Here is a 19636-nt window from a genome sequence, read left to right on the forward strand (position 1 = left end):
GCTGAATTTGAACAATAAATTTAACCATCATCCAACCGGATCTGGATCAAGATGTTGGGACCTCTCCACTTCTGTCAAACCACACGTGTCCTGTGGTGTTTTGTTGTCCCTGAGAGTATATAGAGGGTATTTTGTTGGTATGGTGTAGTGATTTTAATATCCTTAACCATGTATGTAGTACAGAGTTGCTGCAAAAGCATTCCGACCGTTGCACACCGTGGTATTGGAGTCTGCAGAACCACGTCAGTAAGACTACTTAGTACCACTTCTACCAAATGTAAGATTTTCGCTTCTTATTGTAATCTGATATTACTGCATGCTGACGCATCTCAAAATCGATCACCCATGTATCGCCATGCATGATTTTAGTGCATTGTTGTGTAAATTGAACTGGTATATGAACAGGACAAGCTTTTTAGACATTATGACCCAATTATTGGACACACAGGTTAAATACATAGCCTACTTTTCTACTGATACGTCATTGACAGTTAGACAACTGTTCAATGTGTCTCTTATATATAACACAGGATAAGAATATTTAAGAAAGAATATATGCATCAAGTACGTTATCGCTGTATACATGTACATAAACACTATTGCAAAACATATTGCTTCAACTTCTCTAAATAAAAAAAATGTAAATTCATTGATCTACATAGGATGAGAAAATTACATTTCTCCTGTGACATTGATTCATGGGAATCTAAATAATAAAATATAAAAATGAATGATAACCCTTTTAGTTTTACATTATACTTATATACACATACATGTACTTGTTTTATTGGATTCAAGTTTTGGTTTTTTTTTTCAATGAAAAGTGAACCATTAATTGATTTTTAACATGGATGTTGCAGTTAGCTCCCCAAGTAGGGAGAAGAAGTTGTTTACACCTGGCCCCCTGTCTGTGTCCCTCTCTGTCAGAGAGGCAGCCCTGAGGGATTTGGGATCCAGGGATGTAGAGTTCATCTCCACTGTCAAGTTTTTGCGATCTAAACTTCTACAAATTGCAGGTAAATGTTGAATTTAAACATTAGTCTATTAATTCTCTGTGCTCACAATTAGCAAAGAAGTATTTTCAAGCATTAACTTTAACAGCTATCTACATGTATTTTTGAGCACAATGATGAAAATTGAGATGATAAGAAACAAATTTAAATTAGTCATCCCATTTGTGCTTATTAGAGCCATTAATACTCTCAGGAGCTTTCCTGGTGTGCTGTTGTTCAGCGTCCATTTGTATGTCTGTCTGTAAACTTTTTACATTCTAGACTTCATCTCTTGCTGACAAATCAAAGCAGTAACCAGCAGCAGGTCGTAGCTTCCAGACTGTTAAAATTCGAACGGATGACCTGGGAACTACAATGCAGTACATGTTAAGATGTTGCAATTTACGGCGCACAAGCATAATGTTATTTTCACTCAAATATCTGAAAAAAATTTGTATCATTAAATTCTTTAGATAATTAACCATTGATGTCATTTAACTTGCCTCAAACGTATCTTTAAACATGCAAATCAACCTTAGAAAATGAAGTATGTTAAATTCATGTGCAGATCAAGAGTCACCATTTTTATATGTTAACAAACTACACTACTTCACTTTACGAGGCTGGTGATGTGTTTAAAAGAAAATCAGAGGTATAAGTAAAGTGGTAATATCTGTAGTAAAATGTCTAAGAAAGTTTTTGGAATTATAAATGTATACAGAATGCGTTCGAAAATAAAATTAACCAGTCCATAGCTGCATGAAGCACAAATTTCTGTGCGCTGTAAATTGCAACTTTTTCGCACGTAAGGAACTGTTGCTCCCAGGTTGTCCATCGGTATTGTTTAAGACCAGGAGCTACAGACCTGCAACTAAATTGGGACAAACAAACAAAAAAAGGTAGCGTTCTTTTTATAGGGGAGATGAGCAAAAAGATCCTTGTAAGAAAAATATTTTTAAGTATTTGGACATCATCAACAAAAAAACCCATAAATATTCTAAACTAATTCTGTTGTGAACTTAAATCTGCAGTGATTTCAAATATAGGGAGTAAATACACTTTCTGCTTAAACATATCTTGGGCTAAGAAATTCTGATTAAGAATATTAGGTATCATTGAATATAAACTGACAAACTATTATAGCCAAAGCGTGTCACACAACCAGCCAAAATTATTAGTACTTTTATCAATACAGAGCTTCAATTACAGTACATATGTATTTAGTACCGGAGCTTTCATACTTTGTCCTAGGTGACTGCTTCCATCTTTTTTTGATGATGAAATTACACATATCTGTCAAAGAAGTACCGGTACAATTGAAATTGATACAATTAAGGGAGAAAATCCAAGATTTCTTCATTGACACTTCATCTATACCATGAAAAATTGACATGAATGAATTTAAATTTCTTACGGAGATTAATAATTGGAAATGTTACATCTTTTCTCCATTTGAACACCACACACAATTTTTCAACTTTATAATCTGTGTACTTTTTATGTTATTTGCAAAGCAAAATCCCATGGACTTTCTATTTTTGGTTGTGTATATAAACCTGAAGCAGGGAGGGGAGCTTCAAAGCAGAAAATCTGGACTTTTGCACTCTAGTAGATGAATGTAGTTTTGGCACGAAGGTACAATGTACTTATGATTATCAAAATCAAAAAAGTGATATGTTACCAGAATCTCCACAATATGTATACTCCTTTCTCATAAAAAGTTTCCAACCAATTTATATCTGTTGCACTCGGAAAGCTAATTAAAAAATATATGGGTCAACTCAACATGCTTATTTTTTTTCTTCAATTATAAGAACATATATACCCCCATTTTGCTCTATCAGCTTGGTTTGGGAAAATGTCAATACCAGTAATTAATTTTTCTTTAACATTTTTCTAAGTCATTTAGTTTGTATGTTTTAAAAAATAGTAGATATCTTTGTTTTAAAGAGAAAACCATGTGAAAAGATATGTATTTTTAAAATAACTGTAAAAATCCAGAAATGCATGTGCAACTACAATATTTTAAAGAATATAGATTAGTACATTTAGTTAGAAATCAAAACCTTCTAAACATGCAGAAAATTACACATTGGTCTGCTAATGATGCAATATTATTGATTAAAGGTATATACAATACTTCTTTGCTTTATCAGTAATAATATTAGATATTTTCAATTAAGTGTATGTACAGAACTATCAATAATGATGTCACTCTAGTAGAGACCCACCTTAATTTATTTTTTGACTACCAATTGATTCCAACTGTAAAAACATGCATTGTACTGTAAATACAACTCTACATAATATCTTGTTACTATTTTTATCACCGTTAATATCCTGAATTATTGAATTATTTTTGTGTATGTCTTTCAAATTCCCACTCATTTTAGAGTTATCTTTCTTTTATTAGAGAAGATTACAGTGAGTCAACACACAACTTGTATTTTATCTTAATCACTTTCATGAAATGAATCTTTTTTGTTGTTGAGTTTTTACATGTTTAATAAATATCCTTTTAGAAGAATATGATATTCAGTATTGTTGGAGGCGGCCCATTTTTATTTATAAAACCGTCATACTTTATTCCAAAAAAAGCTTAAAAATTGGAATTACCAGTTCAAAAAAGAGTACATATTTATTTATATGCAGACAGATTTAATTCGATAATTAGAATGAAATGAAATAAATTTGAAGCTTATCATGTTCAGAAGTATTTTGGGTGGTGTTTTTTTTTCTCCTCAGTACAGCTAGCTGTTGTACAATGTAGGTCATTTTCATTCTGAACAATTTTTTAACTTCTCAAACGCTTTAAGGCCTCCATGCTCAACAATGGAGGGAAGAGTCATAAATAAAGAGGTTTTATTTAGGTCCCGGCCAGCACCTGCTTGTGTTCCTGGTGAGAGGGTTTATAAAAATTGTGAAAATACTACCCGGTACTTAAAGTAAAATTTGTTAGTTTTATAAAAAGTCACCCTCTCAAATACTGATGCAGGAGGCAAACTGTTTGCATAGCCATATAAGATACAAGAGTGCCTCGTAAAATTTATAGCCCATTCAATAAGAGGGCTTTACAAAACTTGCGCTGATGGGATAAAATGCTTTGTCTTTATAAGTTTGTAGCTGCATATATTTTTGGAAGGTACATTACTTTTAATATACTTTGAGAATTTCAATATCATATATTTTAGGAAATCATATTTTGATGAAGAGAGAGAAAACATCTTTTGTATATGAAATTGGCAATAAATATGCATGATTAATGCAACAAAAATATGTTCACATACATGCCAACTTTTGAAAATCTCCATGGGGGATTTTACGAGTGAAGACATTTTCCTAGAAGGAAATTGCCATGTAATTGCTTTGCATAAACAATTGAACTCTTAAAAATTCATCTGTTTCTTTATCTATAAGTATTTATCATTTATCCTAACGAACAGTTCATCTAATTTAATGAGAGACAATATTATATTTTATTTACATGATTTGGTTACCTCGTGTTCATGTGATAAAATAATTTGTTATACTTTCATGTTAAATACTGAAATCTGATTGGTTTAGATGCAGTTCATAATTTGTTATATTACCCTCAGCGTTAGCAACGCACTTAGCAACGGGTAACATTATATAAATAGTGCCTGTTTGGGAGGGTAACAGTTGAAATTGACACCCCGAGAAAACCATTGTCAACCGACGCGAAGCGGAGGTTGACAATGGTTTTCGAGGGGTGTCAATTTCAACTGTTATCCTCCCAAACAGGCACTATTTATTTTGTTATACTGAATGTCTTTTTTAAAATTTTTAAGAAAATTTTACTGCTTTTATATAGGAATAACGTGAATTCTACAGCGAACCGTACGTGCATAATTTTCGCGCATGTAACATTTTTTAATGTTTCCCGTTGCCAAGTGCGTTGCTAACGCTGAGGGTAATAGTAAATATTATTAACTGCGTCTTAACCAATCAGATTTCAGTATTTAACATGAAAGTATAACAATAAAAATTGTTACATGCGCGAAAATTATGCGCGTACGGTTCGCCGTAGAATTCACGTTATTCCTATGTAAAAGCAGTTAAGTTTTCTTTAAAATTAAGACATTCAGTATAACAAAATAAATAGTGCCTGTTTGGGAGGATAACAGTTGAAATTGACACCCCTCGAAAACCATTGTCAACCTCCGCTTCGCGTCGGTTGACAATGGTTTTCTCGGGGTGTCAATTTCAACTGTTACCCTCCCAAACAGGCACTATTTATATAATGTTAATTTATTCAGCGGTCAGTAATTGAGTCTGTAGCCCCGCATTGCTCTAGTTTTCTTGTACCAGCTAGTATGATGTAACATTTATTCTTGATTTAAGGTCAGACATGCTCCCTTTAAAGTGCATGCATGCCTTACACCAGTGACCCACTGAGTTAGAACTTAATCTGTATTTAGCCCACAAGTGTTGCCATATTTTGTTTAAAAAATTCTCCAGTTTTCGGACACAAATTTAGAAAATGTCTATAAATTTTATTGATATGTTATTTTGAGGGTACAGGGGGTGAAAGTATTGGCAATAAATTTCTTCTTCTGCATATTCAGCTCTTGAGTTTTACTAACATGGATAATAATAATTCCTGCAGAGGGCTCAGACCTTTAGTTTTAAGAATGAGGAGGCAATAAATAGATGCTTCAGTATAACCTTGCTCCACATTCACTCATGGAACATAAGAACATCATGAGTGAAGAATTAAGTGGGAAATGTTAATGCAAGACTCTACATAAACCTTGGGAAATCCTGAATGGTTTAAAATGTAACCAATCGGAGGATAGGGTGGATGTTAAATATTCTGAAAGTTTCCTTAAGGGAATGATCAAGCATTAATGCTTTGAAGATATACATCTTTAATGCAATACATGTAAAGGTTTTAGTTCATAGGTATAAATTTATATCAGTACCGGTACATGTATTTGAAAGCTTAAGCATCTTATTTATGATTTTTTAATTAGAGAATGAATATTGCTAATCAATTATCACCATTATACATACATGTATAGAGGTCAATGAATGAGATATAACTCATTTAAGAATTTGGTCAAATTTGTGGTTCATTTTTAGCTCACCTGAGCTGAGGTCACGAGTGAGCTTTTCTGATCAAGATTTGTCGTTGCCTGTTGGCGGCGTCATTGGCATCGTAAACTTTTCACATCGTCATCGTCTTCTCTAGAACTACTGGGCTGATTTAAACCAAACTTAGCACAAAGCATCACTATGTGAAGGAAGTTCTGCAAGTTTATTCAAATGAAGGACCATGCCCTCTTTAAAGGGCAGATAATTTAGAATTACTGAAAATCTGTTGGAATTTTTCATAAATCTTCTAAAAAATAATTAGGCCAAAATACCTGAACTTGTGTTGGAGCATACTCAGGTAGTGTAGATTCAAGTTTGTATAAATTATGGTCCCCTGTGGTAAGTTGGGGCCTCAATGGGGGGGGGGGGGGGGGGGAGGGCGGAGGTCAAAACTTACATTAAAAAATCATTTAAAATCTTCTGGAAAAGCATTCAGCCAAAAAAAGCCGAATCTTATGTGAAAGCTTGGGTTGTGCGGATTAAAGTTTAATCAAACCATGATTCCCTGGAGACCACAAGTGGGACCACATTTGGGGGTTAAATAGGGATAGCGAATAATCTTCTCAGAAATACTAAACCAAGAAAAGGAGGCTTGGTATTTATCATAAAAATATTTGAATAAAAACTGCAGATTTTTAAACTATTTGTGCAAGATCTATTATACTTAATTGTCAAGATATTTTGATTTTGATACTATAATGCTGATTTGATCAAAGTTATGGCTATTGTTGCTTAGGTGAGTGATGTGGCCCCTGGGCCTCTTGTTTTTATTTGGTTCATCAGTTACATACATGTCTAAGGTATAATAAATGATCTCAAAAACTTTAAAATCTTGTGCATTTAAAGAATGGAATTATATTGAATAAATTTGATTCATCTTTGTTTTAATTAGAAGAGAAGTGTTGTTTTTATGTGTTGCCTTACAAAAGGTGCACATGAAGCCCCTATCTCCCCCCCCCCCCCCCCCCCCCCCCCCCCCCCAATGCAATAATTTTAACACGGATAGAAGAGTTGTGTTTCATTTGAAATTTGAATCAGAATGATTTTAAAAGGTACCAGTGTTAAAAACTATCAACGAACCACATTATGAAATGAAGTATCATAAACAAATATAACCTAACTGAACTTGGCATTCTTATTTTATTGCACACTTGTTGGTTCAGTGTAAAAATTCAGTCAGTTGGTCAATCAGTAAGTCGGTTATCTTTAGTTTAAGTACTACTTGTGAATGTTTTTATCTTCCAATTAATGGCAAGTATAATATGATGAAAAATTCTGAAATTTTTCTATCTTATCTGAGAAAAAGATGAAAATTCTTTCTTTAAAGAAGTAAACATATAGAAGTTTCATTAAATTTCCATTTGTAGACTTTCACAGATTTAAACAGTTTGCAAATTTTTAACAAATTGATTTTAATTAAAAATAGAATATGCTTTATACGTTGTAGAAATTAATGTTAATCTTTGAAGTTAGAATTATTGTGAGCATGGAGTACTTAAGTTTTATATTTGTGTATTTGACAGTTCTGCCATGTTTGTCATTCTTTAATCTTTACTTCCAGGAGTCTCAGAAAACTTCTACACGGCCGTCCCTGTACAGGGCAGTGGGACGTTCGCAGTGGAAGCTGTGTTCCACACTGCTGTAGCAAAGTCTTACGGAAGGGTGGGTAATGCATACCTGAATTTCAAAATAAAACTATTATACTTATAAAAAGAACATGTTCCCAACGTCATCAGCATTTTCATATCACTCAACTCATTCCTCAACTCATATCCTTTATTGATTAAAAGAAAATGCATGAATTTGAGGTCAAAACTCAGACTTGAGGCTGAGTATGGACTTGAGGAAAGTTGGTGAAGGCGGGGCCAAAAATATCATCCTCTTTTCTTGTCTAACTTTATTTTTTTCTGATTTATTCAAATTGGGTCAGACTTTAAATTGATTATCAAAACTTTTATAATGTATACAAATATTTCTGATTCACTACTAGGCCCTTGTATTGGAGAATGGAGCCTATGGAAAACGGATGGGGAAAATCTGTGAAGTGTTGAAGATCCCTTATCATATTGAGTCGTTTCCAGAAAACAGCAAAGTGAATGTGAGGCAGGTGGAAGAGCTGCTGATGGATGATCCATCCTTCTCCATGGTGGCGGTTGTTCACTGCGAGACCAGCTCAGGGGTCATTAATCCAGTGGTAGAGCTCGGACAGAGCATCAAGAGATTGATTCCCAGTAAGTCTTTGACTATTATCATTCTAAATGTTTAACTTAGTTGTTGCTTTTTGTTTTTTCTTCGAGGCTCAACCAGTGTAAAGAGAAAAAACACTTAAACCACTCCATTTACTGGTAGATATGTCTTCTAGTAAATTTTACATTTGTTTTATTAAAACATTTCAGATAGTGTTTATTTTGTGGATGCCATGAGCAGTTTTGGTGCGGTGCCTCTGGATCTAGAGAGAGGCCACATAGACTTCATGGTCAGCTCCGTCAACAAATGTCTGCAGGGAATCCCGGGCTTCGCCTACGCCATAGCCCAGACCGAGCAGCTACTACAGTGTAAAGGTGGGTGTTTCGTCCTATAAGTCTTTAATTGATGAACAAGAGGAATAGGGTACTTATACTGTTAAATCAAAGAGAAGGGTCTTTTTATCTTTTTAGTTTGAGAACAGACTCTGTAAATGTTTTGTGTTTAATAGGTAATATATTTTATGTACCCCGTAAATTGAATTTTTAGCAAGTTGGCGGGGATCTGAATAAAGACATTTTGTGTATATATGTTCTGTACCTATCATGTATGTTTGACATTTACAAATGTAGTGATGTACTTGATAAAGAGGCTGCCGCTCTCTGCCAAAAACGCTAATCAACACTGCTCACCTAATTGTAATATATTCAACTTATAATATGACTTCATTACTTTCAGAAGTGGGTTATTATATAGTACAATTTGTCATTCATGTTCATGAAGATAACCCATAATTTTGTGAGAATAGACATTCAACAGAAGGCAGAACAGTAATTAGGCATCTGCAATTTATCACCATGGTATTTTCTTAAAGTTTTATGTCCAAAATGACCAAGGCAAATACAGTTTCCGAATTCCTCTTTCGATATAAGGGGTATGGATCTACATGTAACAGGGGCCTAACATTGTATGAGATTACAATATAAAATATCTCTGATTACTTCCATTTTGTAAGAATAATACCATTTGAAATGTTTGTGTGTTGTCTGTGGATGGAAGGGGGGGGGGGTGGATAGACCTTGCTTTGATTTCCAGGCATGTGTTATTTTGATGTACTTAAAACCTGATGAACTAATTCATGCATTGCACAAGAATAGCAGTAAATATATATTGGTTTTTTAATGGTTTATATTTAAAGTGACTGATACTGGGTGGTTTTGAAAATAGTAATGTCAGCTGTTTGAAAAACCTTCAGCTCATATACACGTTACACTTGACCTGTTTCTAATAAGTATTTTAATCTTTTGTATAACATAATAAGGTACAGCAGCAAAGGAACAATTAGGTTTATCATGTTTCAGTCTAATTATAAAGTTTAGTAACTTTAGTTTGAAGAATGTATGGTGAAGAATTTTGTAATATGAGAATTGCTACTGTACATTATAAAATACTTTTATGGTTGAGATTTAAAACAATTCATAGTGTTAGAAAGACATAATGCTTAATTACCGGTAATAATTAAGTTAAACTTGTTTAATCCAGCTTAGTGTGGTTCCATACATTTTTGTAAAATTTCTTTGACACTGGCTGTCTTGATTGCAGGACATTTTCAGCTCTAATTATAGATGATCTATAATCATACACTTTGTTTAAAAAAAAATCCTGAATATTCAACTAAGTATACCTCATTTATGCTAAGAATATTCTACATTTCCCATGAACTTGTTTTGAAAACTAATTAAATTTTTTAATTTTTATTAAAATGAGCAAAATTTTTTTAATTGAAAGGATATTAAAAGAATATACATGTATAAGACCTTCTAAATAGTTAAGCCAGATTGGATAAGATGCTACAATGTACATCATTTTGATTTGACAAGTTTTAAGATACATGTACATGTATTTTATTACATGTGGTTATGTACAATGTTTATCATTATAATAAATGAAAAGAATACTTAAAATGGGGGCCTCGTGAAATTTACAGGGTTCAAAGTTTTTTTCTTTTTTTTTTAAAATTCAGTGACACGCATCTTCAATTGATATTCAGAAAAATTTATATTATGAGGTGATTAAATACTGGTACATTAATATCATAGTGCTGAACTGTCAGGGAAGTAGGCCTTGACATAGATATAACTTACGGCACCAAATTTTTTATTTGAATACACTGATTTAAATTACCAAAAATTTAAACCCAATTACCCGCCGTTTCTTCTGGTAAAGAGATGTTAGTGGGTCACACAGCTAAACTTTTATTCTGATGCCAGACGATCGTGTCTTCTTTGCTTTGCCTGTCGTGTAATCTGAATACACAATATTCATTTGAATTTTATTACTGAATGCTTTTATTTGATGAAGATTTTAGTACCATAATAGTTAACAATGAGAGGTTTTGTGAAGTGGAGGGTGTTTTTTGTGTCACCTATTCAGTCTTTGGGCCAGTTTTTATGTACTTGATACAAGGTTCATGGATGAAATAGTTCTCATAAAATTTTCTCATGAATGCAACTGATTTTCTAATTTTACTCTCTTTTCCCCAGCTGCCAAGTCAAATGACCGTGTAAAGATCATTTTCACATGTAATAGTCAATATTTAGTTAGCTCTTGCTGAGAATTTGCAAAGTATTCTTCTTTTTTTTTAATTCTTAATTTTCAACAATGAAAGGGCCTTTTGTGGTTCAAATTGCATTTTATAGTTTGAGAAGTTGTAGATTTTCAGGCAGGTTTAGAGAGAGATTCTTAAAAAATCAGATCATAATTATTGATAACTCTCTGTTTATATATATTTTCATATTTTCAATTTGGGATGACTTGCACAAACAAATAATTTATGTCAACATGCAAGGAACAGAAATATTTGAATGCCACCCACAGGCGTTGGAACCTTGGGGATGGGGGGGGGGGGGGTAACTTTTGCAAAGTTAGACTAACCACCAGGCACATAGAATCACGGAGATCCCTTGTGTAGAAATATCCTTTAGTAAATTTAAAAGATTTACATTAATTTTATAGAATCTTGAATCATTGTTAAAAAAAACATATTGCATTGATAATTGAATCATATATACATATACCTAAATGGCTGTAAAATTAATATTAAACTTTGTTCTAAAAGGCAAAAAAAAAATCAAAATAATCAACATTCATTCCTGTTGTACCATAAAGTATACAGTATACATTGACCATCAATCTTGGTACATGTATTGAGTTAAAAAAAAAAATGTAACTGTGATTGTAAAACTTTCAAGGATTCTATGAAGATGTGATATATTTACAGGAAACTCCCGGAGTCTCGCTTTGGACCTCTGTGACCAGTACGACGGCCTAGAGAAGACTGGGCAGTTCCGATTCACTCCCCCCACACACTGCATGCTGGCCTTCTGTCAGGCCATCAAGGAGTTCGAACAGGAAGGAGGTGTTCATGGGAGAGCTAAACGGTAAAAACACAAGTTATCCTGACTTGTACTTCAAACAATATGGTCCAAACAGTTTTAATGTGGATGTTAATGCCAAGCAGCTAAAATATAGCCCTAATGCTTAATTAGCTCAGCTCAGCAGGAGATTTTGTAAATGTAAGCCTTGTTTATTTGACAATTAAGTATATATTATGATATCAACGGAATTCTGGGATGGTTGCCTCGCGGTAAATGTCATTTCACTGGTATTTCCATAAATATTATTAGACTGGGTGGAGGTCTAATGTAAGAAAATAGTTTGTAAATTTTTTATGATTGTTTACAAGTGTATAAACATGTACCATATAACATGATAGAAAAAGCAGACACTTTGACGATTCAGGAACAGGTTAATGCACTTTCTGAAATAATTTGATAAAAACAGGTTAACAGGAGAATACATAACTTGTTTTACAACTGGTACGATCCTTTTAAAGTAAAATCTTGTGCATTGGTTTTATGATGATCGAATGTTGTAAAAGGAACTTGAATGGATCAAATTCAAATTTATCCAGGAATCTTTTTTGCTGTTCTTAATTCAGTTTTTCTGCAAGAACATGTATTTTGTGTTTGACTCAAATTCTCATCAGAGAACTAAAATACTTGACCTTCAGAATATTGCAAGTGTAAATATTATAATTATGAAATCAATCTGCTCAAATACTAGAGTGCATTACCTAATTTTGTGACATCTAAATTTCCAAGTGGGGCAGTGGACAATGCACTCGTTTTTCACCGCTGCGACCTGAGTTCAATTCGCGTGATCGTTAGTGGTTGTATGTGAAAGGGTATGTCGGTCACTTGCTTGGACATGTGGGTTTTCTCCTGGCACTCCGGCTTTCTCCCACATCAATGACCCCCTCGTGCTAACATCTTTGCCAAGAAAAGATATTAATTTAAATTGTAGAACTTGTCTATCAATCGTTGTAAAAGAAATAAAGTTCAGGGTTATTTTCAACATACTTTTGACATGGAATTTTAAAGATTAATTTCACAAAATGAAATGCCCTTGACTGATATATTAAGTGCTTATTTTCCTTTTGTTTAGATATGAGTAAATGTTTCTTTGATATTTTTACAATTTTGTATGTACCCGGTGTTGTATAGCAGTTTTTCCCCCATAGTAGCTTTTCCCCCCGGAAAACCTACTATATAGTAGACTTTCCCCCCGGGGGGAAAATCTACTATATAGTAGCTTTTCCCCCATAGTAGGGTTTCTCCCTCACGTTTTTGGTTCAGATTTTATAACAAATATTTATGGAAATCCAGTAAGGATTAAAATCAATGTATCTACACTCCCAGGTTGCATCCTAGTACATGTATATGCATTCATCTGTACAGGTTAAGTTTCGTTTTGCCGATTTATTATTTTTATAGACAATGCTGAAAGTTTAACATGTGTGTAATGGAACTACACATAGAACTTAATTTAGGTAATTTATTGAAAAAAGTTTTACAAGTTATACACTTATATGCATAATTCTGTGTTCTGAAATTGTATTAAACGAGAATGTTTTTAGAATTTCTTGATAAATTTATCAGAGTGTTTGTCTGTTTGTGAAAATTTCATCCAGGGTAAACCTCTGTTTTAGAGAAATTTTGTTTCCGATGTTTCAGAGCCCGATCCTATAAAATCCTATTATAATAATTATAGTGCATATTGTTTAGGGTCAAATGTCTCATAAACTAGAGATGACCATATCACCATATTTTTATAGTGGCAGTGGTTTACCACTTGAAGATGATTCTGAAAATTTCAGCCCTCAGGGTAGGGGCCCTTGATGTTTCAGGGCCCGATGTTTAAAACCCCATTATAATGATTGAATAGTGTTCTATAAGTGGGGACCCGAATCTCAAATTCTAGAGATGACCAATTAACCATATTTTCACAGTGATAGTGGTATACCACTAGTAGATGACACTGAAAATTTAAGCCCCCATGCAGGTTAGGAGCCTTAGTTGTTTTTGAGCCCGATGTTTGAAATCCAATTATAAAGAATATGTATTTTTTAGGGCCCCATATCTCAAAAACTATAGATGACCACATGAACATATTTTTACGGTCATTTAAAAGTAAAAACATCATTAAAAAAATACACAATCACTCATATATATCTTTATCAAAATGATTGAAAATTACGTTTTAATTCTGCTGCTTTTTTTTAATTTACAAACAATTTTTTTTAAAAAGGTACGCGCGTAAAATTCATTATTTTTCAAAACATTTAATCAATTCATAAGATGACTAATGATAAATAATTAGATAAATAAATCAATGAACTTTTATTCATAAAAGGAGAAACCGAAAATCAAAAATAAATAACCAACCTAAGCGCATATACGACTTTTTTACTTGTTAGTTGATAAGCAGAACAAGCTTATATTTAAAAAAAGTCAGCTCATCACAATATATGTGTTGGTTGTTTTTTTAGTGGTTTTTTTTTTTGTTTTTTTTTAATTACCCTTGTTTAATTGTTCGAAGAAATAATATGGTACACAAGTAAATCTTTATTGCAAAAATATGAAACAAATAGTATAAATTTTTTAGGTAATGGAATCGTATATATCCTGATTTATATAGCATCGTTTTCAAAATTGTATATTTATAAATCACGTTGCAAACTTAAAAAGGGAAAAATTAGCTAATAGTGAGTGACAATATAAACATAAAGTTAGTAACCAGTAAAGATACCGACATTGTTCTGGTTGTGAAGACATTTCATTGTTTTTTAAAATGTTTACATCATAATATCTCGCGTTTCATACATGTAGAAATGTGCTTAAAATATGAATATGCGTAACTTTAAAACGAAATGGTGAACACTAACTTTACACATGCTTTTAATACATAATTAAAATACCCCTTAACCATGATTTAGAACCCCATCAATCAAAGTAAAACTAAAACATTTTAGTTTCTCATCATATCATTGCATCCTGTCTCCCGTTTGATATTTAGAAGAAGAAATATATACTAGTAATTGTTTTTAAGATCGTCAATTCTAGCGGTATTAATTTAAAATTGATGGCCTTTTGGACGAAGGGAGTGATACATTTCCACTTTTTATTCCCTTCCTCTACAAAATTAAGTCAAGATTGGTCAGTTAGTTCCCTGGGAGAAGCTTATACATTAATGGTAATACATTTCCAAACCGGCGTATTTTCACTCAAATGTGTTCTTACATGTTCATAACTGTAGATAAGCATCGATTAGATGAAAAAGATTCAAGGTATTCCGAAATCCGTGTAAAAGGTGTTGCAAAAAGGGGTGAGAACAGGTGAAATAAACGATGATGACACATGCATGTTATGAAGGCGCATGCCTTAGTTCATATTTGGGGTTGAAAACCATGTATTTTATTCTACGTATTAATAAATGGCATAATTATCCTTTTTTGTGAGAAATTACTATCATATCAGTTATTGCAAATTATTGTCACGAATGGTCCGCAATAAACATGGCCGGAAAGTAAAAATGGGGGAAAATCCACTATATAGTAGGTTTTCCGTGGGGGTAATCTGGCTATAAAAAGGGGGAAAGCCCACTATATAGTCAGCTTTCCGTGGGGGAAAAACTGCTATATAGCCATTTTTCCGGGGGGAAGAACTGCTATATAGCCATTTTTCCGGGGGGAAAGATGGCTAGGGGGAAAAGGCACTATATAACACCGGTACATTTCTTTTCGTACTTGGCTGCTGCATGCAGTACCAATTCTCTTGGGGGGGGGGGTTTGTTTTCATTTTAAAAAAAACCCATTCCATATAGTCATTGAGTTTCTTTGATCCTCAAATGAGATCTTTCTTGTCATTGAGGTTATGTCCTTTTCAGATACAAAGAAAATAGAAGAATATTGCAAGAAGGCATGAAGAAGCTTGGATTTGAAGAATTCCTTGGCCCAGAACATGACGGCTATATAATTACCTCATACAAATATCCAAAGGACAAAAACTTCAACTTTAAAACTTTCTATAGCAAACTTAATGAGAAAGGTATGTTAATTGTTTCTATCTCTACTTGTATTGATATGAATTTGAATAACTTCTGAAATGATTTTTATAGTGTTGAATTCTCACTCTCCTTTATGGGTTTGTAATATGAAATATTATGAAATATGAAATATTATATGAATATAATTGTTAGTCTTTTGTTTTGTTTTCTCAACCTGTATATAGTATAGTATAGTATAGTATATGTTATTATTTGTACATGCACAAGTTCTCCTGTAAATACACTACCACTTCATGTTATACATATGTTATACTGATAAGCTGTAAAGTTTAAAGAAATAAAGAATTGAATTGAAAGTTGAAATGACATCTACATGTCCAAAATTTGTTGGGATATAATAACTTAGTTGTTTTAAGTGTTTGTTGTAATGATTTCATTTTGTTAAGTGATTGAATAATGGTACTAGTGACACTATGTAACTAACATTTCATGGTTGTGTAAAACTAATGTGTATTTAAACACATTCTTGCATTGTTTTGTATTTGACATTATAAAGCATATGAGCTTTGGGCAAACTTTTATTTGAGTCATATCTTGCCATTTTGAAAATTTGACTGACTTCAAAGGAATAAATACCTATGAGGTCGAGGATTTCAGAGTTAGGTATAGATGAACTGAGAAGCTCCATTTCTTAATTAAATAACACGGGTCAGTAGGCCTATGTCTTTCTTCTATTGTTCACTGATCGAGCCACAGTGTGTTTGAATGTTGGTCAACTGTAATACGGCATTGTAGGGGCTCCACCGTTAGGTCCCCAGGTACACCTGCACTCTAAGCGTATACTCGGATGCCTGATGGGTTTGTGATTTACCTTACTGGACCACCCCGGATGTTTTTGAAAAATTGAAATCCTTTACAGTACAGATTTAACATGTTCTTTCAATCATATAAATTTAAAGTTTTTTTCATGTTTTTGGGGGTTTTATTAAGTTGTTTACTTGTGATTCTACATTCAACATGGTTATAATGATGTAACTATGAATGTTGAGCACATAAGGAGGCAGGGTGGCCAACGAATTAACCATCAAATCTGACTGAAATTTTAAGATATGATTTGTTTAACTATAAACTACTAAGTACAGAGAAATTCCATATATCTTACCTGCTGAATTTAAGTATTTTCCTATATTTCTATATAGAACTCATCTTCTAAAAGAGATCATTACAGTGTAAAAATGGCCATGACCTTCAAACCCTCTTAATTAATGCACAATACTATTTATGCGTTTTTTTTCTAAACAATTTACCTCCCCCCCTTCCAACTAAAATAATTTAAGGAAGTTAACTGACTGGATTCTTGTGCAAAATCATGCAAACTTCTTTTGGGTGTCCAAGAAACGCAGTGGACAATGCACTTGCTTCTAACCACTGCAACACCCTCACGCTAACATCCGTGCCAACGAGGGATATTAATATAAGTAGTTGTACTTGTTTATCAATTGTTGTAAAATAAAGTTATTAAATAATTCTTTTTACTTGTGATTGCAGGGCTTGTGATATACCCAGGAAAGGTGTTAAATGCAGACTGTTTTAGGATCGGTACTATTGGGAATCTGTTTCCTGAGGACTTCCATGAACTACTGGCAGCTATTGAAGAAGTCTGTAAAGAGATGAACATCATGCTTCCAATCACCTAGATCCCTAGATTTATATCTAATTAATATGACGGTGTTTAATTAATTAATTTGTAGAATTGGATAGTATCGGTATTATGATTTTATATTACTTTTTGTCATCGTACTCCACAATTTTTTTTCATTGCTTGATTTTAATATAATATATTTAGGTGCACATGCATTTATTTTTGATGTACATGAATGGACTCCACAGTAGTGTATGGGAATTGTATAATGGGTCTGGTATCTTTGCTAAATTATAACAATTACCATAGGATTGTTGCTGCAAATTTATTTGTTCTTTCAGGTTAAAAAAAAAGATTTGTATTGAATCTCAAAATGGCCGGTCACAATAATATTTTTTCTGTCTTGAATTTGTTTGTAAAAAAATATGTATGTGGAGTATAGAGTAAAAGCTTTAAAAGCTGTAATATTCAATACAAATGTGCCATTTTAAATGTGCCAGTAAAAGTATTGATAGATTCAATAAAAGAAAGAGCAACATTATTAGGCAGCGCCCTACTTTTTTCCCTGAGAAACACACTGCAGTCATAAGGATATGAAACTTGCATTGAAAAAATGGTTTTTGAAAACCTTACATCAGTTAATATCCAAAAAATATTTTACATGAAAACTATAAAGTTTAAATATTTTAGCACAGGAGTGCATGATTTCACAAGAGGTGATTTTTTCATTGTTCATAAAGGGTGTCTATATTTGTTTTTTGATTTAAAGCATTTTAGGTGTTTTACTTTTGATAGTATTGTTGTATGGTTTGGAAACCACTTATAAAGAGATATTATTTTTTAACTCCTTGTTGTTAATCATAACAATCCTGTTTGATTTTTTTTTTTGAATGATCAATCCACATATCCCAAATACCTGTGGATTTTTATTAAGCACAAGTTGCATGTAATCATGGAATGTTAGATATTGACTGACCATAAACTGAATGGAGTGATGTATATTTCATAGTACAATAAAAACGAAAAGAGATCTTTACAAAAAAAAAAATTCATTACAACCATTCAAAAGAAACTTTACAAATTTAATAGCATGTGTATGCACAATCTTTCTAGTTCATTAAAATTTTACAACTGTTATTACAAGAGCTAGTAAATTTACCGGTTTTGTATTTGCTAACACAGTAAGAGTGTCATTATCATAACATGTACATGTATGTATACATCACCTGTATTATGGGAATATGTTCATTTCAGAATGTTACATGGTAAACCTAACTTGCTCAATAAAGGTGCATAATAGATGCAGTTGAGATTGCTTCTCATGGGATTTTGATGTTCGTTATCTGGAACATTTTGCCAGCTTGTCTCTATTTATGACAAGTAATTATTGATATAAGTTGACAATTAAACATTTAATGCTATTAACGTTTTTTTACGTTCTATAAAGAACTTAATTTATAAATGCGATATACAGTGTACCAAGTACATGTCAATATTATTGAATACCCAAATTAGTTCACCATTAGTTGTTTAATGACATGTTAAAACCCTTACTCTAGCAATAGATATTTATCCAATCTGTGGTGAAAAAAATTGAAAAATCAACGGAGTAGAAGGGGTGGGGGGCTCGTATTTCGTTTATTTCTGGACGAATTTCCTTATATCACATGTACTAAATGCTTTTACATGTTAAAGAAATCTATGCAACAATAATTGTACACGATGTTAATACAGGTGCATGCTACATGTAACTATGATAAAATTCAGTATGTAGCTATACGAGTTCCTAAACTTCTATCATTATTATTATACCTGTATTATAGTGTATGTTAAATGAAGAAAAATAAGGACACGAATACTGATTTAATCGAACTGCAAAGAAAACAAGGGAACAAAATGACGTAAAAAATTTATTTCAATAGAAATTTTAACTGTTCAGTGATTGCCAAAAGTAAATGTTTATAAACATTGACCATTAACCGAATTGTCAGTTTATTCCACGTGGGTTTCACGTGAACGAAGTAAACCGGTCTTTTTATCATTTTCATCAGCGTTTTCCGGCTGAGTACCTATTTGCTCACATATCTGAATTGAATATCTGGTTTAAAAAGGGCAACTATTTAAAGAAAAATCTTTCAATTTTGTTTATAACAGAACCACTTAAGGAAAGTGCTCATCGGTTTGTATCACTAGCTATATATATGTATATAGAATGTTTGAAAATGCCTAACCCCAAAGGGAATTGGGAAGGTAAAGATTTAAGAAAGTTATTTTTGAGTTACATGTATTACGAAAA

At 32.7% G+C, this 19636-nt stretch overlaps 1 protein-coding gene across 1 annotated transcript; it reads left to right on the forward strand.

Annotated features, from left to right (window-relative positions):
* The first annotated feature begins 39 nt into the window (after positions 1-39).
* LOC105341347 (2-aminoethylphosphonate--pyruvate transaminase) lies at positions 40-18388 on the forward strand. The gene is made up of 8 exons (XM_011447836.4): positions 40-277; positions 861-1016; positions 7669-7769; positions 8098-8338; positions 8504-8668; positions 11572-11731; positions 15579-15739; positions 17247-18388. Exons 1-8 carry the CDS (start codon positions 169-171, stop codon positions 17393-17395), a joined length of 1242 nt encoding a protein of 413 aa, XP_011446138.3. The 5' UTR covers positions 40-168; the 3' UTR covers positions 17396-18388.
* The last annotated feature ends 1248 nt before the right edge of the window (positions 18389-19636 follow it).

The sequence above is a fragment of the Magallana gigas genome, chromosome 6 (assembly GCF_963853765.1).
Source record: "Magallana gigas chromosome 6, xbMagGiga1.1, whole genome shotgun sequence".
Classification (NCBI taxonomy): Eukaryota; Metazoa; Mollusca; class Bivalvia; order Ostreida; family Ostreidae; genus Magallana; species Magallana gigas.

Coding starts and splice junctions, on each gene's coding strand:
- LOC105341347 (XM_011447836.4), top strand. CDS start 169: ATGTATGTAGTACAGAGTTGCTGCAAAAGCATTCCGACCGTTGCACAC. Junction 8,339..8,503: donor CATCAAGAGATTGATTCCCA/GTAAGTCTTTGA, acceptor AAAACATTTCAG/ATAGTGTTTATTTTGTGGAT. Junction 15,740..17,246: donor TAGCAAACTTAATGAGAAAG/GTATGTTAATTG, acceptor TTGTGATTGCAG/GGCTTGTGATATACCCAGGA.